General features: G+C 40.0%; 1 protein-coding gene across 1 annotated transcript in view; it reads right to left on the bottom strand.

The window, feature by feature from the left end:
• Positions 1-478: 478 nt before the first annotated feature.
• The window catches only part of LOC127918615 (caspase recruitment domain-containing protein 8-like), a 10,659-nt gene continuing 8,934 nt past the window's right edge, over positions 479-2,203 (bottom strand). Inside the window, exon 6 of the mRNA XM_052501888.1 lies at positions 479-2,203. This exon is cut by the window's right edge and continues 217 nt beyond it. Coding sequence (XP_052357848.1) covers positions 2,140-2,203 — 64 coding nt within the window. The 3' untranslated portion in view covers positions 479-2,139.

Here is a 2,203-nt window from a genome sequence, read left to right as displayed (position 1 = left end):
GTCTAGGAACAGTGGGTTAACTGGCCTAGGAACAGTGGGTTAACTGGTCTAGGAACAGTGGGTTAACTGGCCTAGGAACAGTGGGTTAACTGGTCTAGGAACAGTGGGTTAACTGGTCTAGGAACAGTGGGTTAACTGCCTTGAACGACAGATTTTTACTTTGTCAGCTCGGGGATTCGATCATGTAACCTTTCGGTTACTCGTCCAACCCTCTAACAACTAGGTTACCTGCCGCCCCAAAGTATAAGGTTTGGTGAGACCAGTTACCTGCAGACTTCACTTCTGTTGGTGAGGCTGTGGATTAAAAGATGGTGATCTACTATGGTGAAATAATCAATTGTATCATAATTTAATTAAACCAACAATACTACTACTACTATAGCAATACAATTATGATGACAGTTCCTAAATGTAACAGTCACCATCTCTGAAGCTCATGTCATATATAGTACCAGTCAAAAGTTTGGACACACCCCTCATTCCAGGGTTTCTTTATTTGTACTATTTTCTACATTGTAGATTAATAGTGAAGACATCAAAACTATGAAACAAAACATATGGAATCATGTAGTAACCAAAAAGTGTTAAATATAAAATGTATTTTATATTTGAGATTCTTCAAAGTAGCAACCCTTTGCCTTGATGACAGCTTTGCACACTCTTGGCATTCTCTCAACCAGCTTCATGAGGAATGCTTTTCCAACCGTCTTGAAGGAGATCCCACATATACTGAGCACTTGTTGGCTGCTTTTCTTTCACTCATTAACAAAAAATGATATCCCATTTAGTCAACTTCCCGATCAAAACATTTCAGTGCAATAATGACGGTGTAAACTTGGCAGTAGAAAGCCTAACAGTATATTTGACCTTTCAGCTTCCCTATCAAATGCCACAGAAAGTATTTGACTCTATCCACAAAATTAAGGAAATTAGAAGGGGTGGGTGGTTCGTCAGGCAAGAAAATGGCCTTGTCGCATCCCTCCCCTCCCCCATGAATGTCAACTAACCAGATTTCAATCAGGTAAAGGTGATAAAACAAAGAGCATTACACCATTTCTAAGACATTGTTTAACAAACAAACAATTAGAAGCATTGTGGGGATGGGATCAAGTGAGCAGGTTGGGGAATAATTAGCCCATAAAAAATAGACCTACATTAGGATGGTTGTTTTGTCGAGAAATTGTCCATTATTTAACTGTCTACATCATTTCAAGGGCTACATTATCAAGGATGGTTCTCAGTTTGTCAGCAAGTTGTGGTTCCAGTTGTGTGAAGGAAAGACGATGACAGTCAACATATAAACAAGGAACTGAACTTCTAAAGAACAGACTAATTGTTCCCTTCAGTTTCACCTCTCTCTCTAACTTAGATCATTCTGGTTCCTCCTCCTCCTCAGGGTGTTCAGTGTCCACAGCTCCCTCAGAACCGTATCTCTCCACCATCTGATCCACGGTGACCTGACTGTCAGTGTTCCGCAGTTGCCAAACAGCCAGCCTCTAATCTGGTACAGATGTTTAGATAAAGGATATACCGTATTTGTAATCGCAACAGCGAGTTGTTTCTATATTGTTGTTTCTATATTTCCTGAACAATCACAAAAGGAGACCACCTAGTCCCTATTGGTGGAAAATAATGACATGAAAATATAAAAAGTTGGATGCTCTTAGAAATACCATTATACTGTATAAACATAGACACTATTTCTAAACAGAGATATATCTTGTGTTCAGCCAGTACAGCTGTCCAGTACGAGTCAGTTGTCTGGTAGATGTTAAGTCTCACATGTTGTTGTCTGAGACTTGTCCAAGATGATTCAACATTCACCATGTTCCAGATAGAAATTCAAAAATCTTGTTGTCTGTAGCCAGTGTACCAGAGTAACACAGGTAGGTTGTCTGGTTGACAGTAGCTCCTCGAAGTGCTGCTCTCTGTCTCTGATAAATGTTTTGATATCTTCTGAGGTTGTATCCATGGTTACCTCTCAGTCTGTCTCTTTAAGAGCATGTATTAGTATTGTGGTGATATATATCCTGATAATGTTGTATCCATGGTTACCTCTCAGTCTGTCTGTCTCTTTCAGAGCATGTATTAGTATTGTGATATTATATATCCTGATGCTGTTGTATCCATGGTGACCTCTCAGACTGTCTGCTCTTCCAGGTCTTCGACCAGGCAGGGATCTACTTCCTTCAGGACCTGGTAC

This window comes from Oncorhynchus keta, unplaced genomic scaffold (genome assembly GCF_023373465.1).
Source record: "Oncorhynchus keta strain PuntledgeMale-10-30-2019 unplaced genomic scaffold, Oket_V2 Un_contig_14620_pilon_pilon, whole genome shotgun sequence".
Lineage (NCBI taxonomy): Eukaryota > Metazoa > Chordata > Actinopteri > Salmoniformes > Salmonidae > Oncorhynchus > Oncorhynchus keta.
The sequence above is the reverse complement of the archived record's forward strand: the minus strand, read 5'-3'. Positions and strand labels throughout refer to the sequence as shown.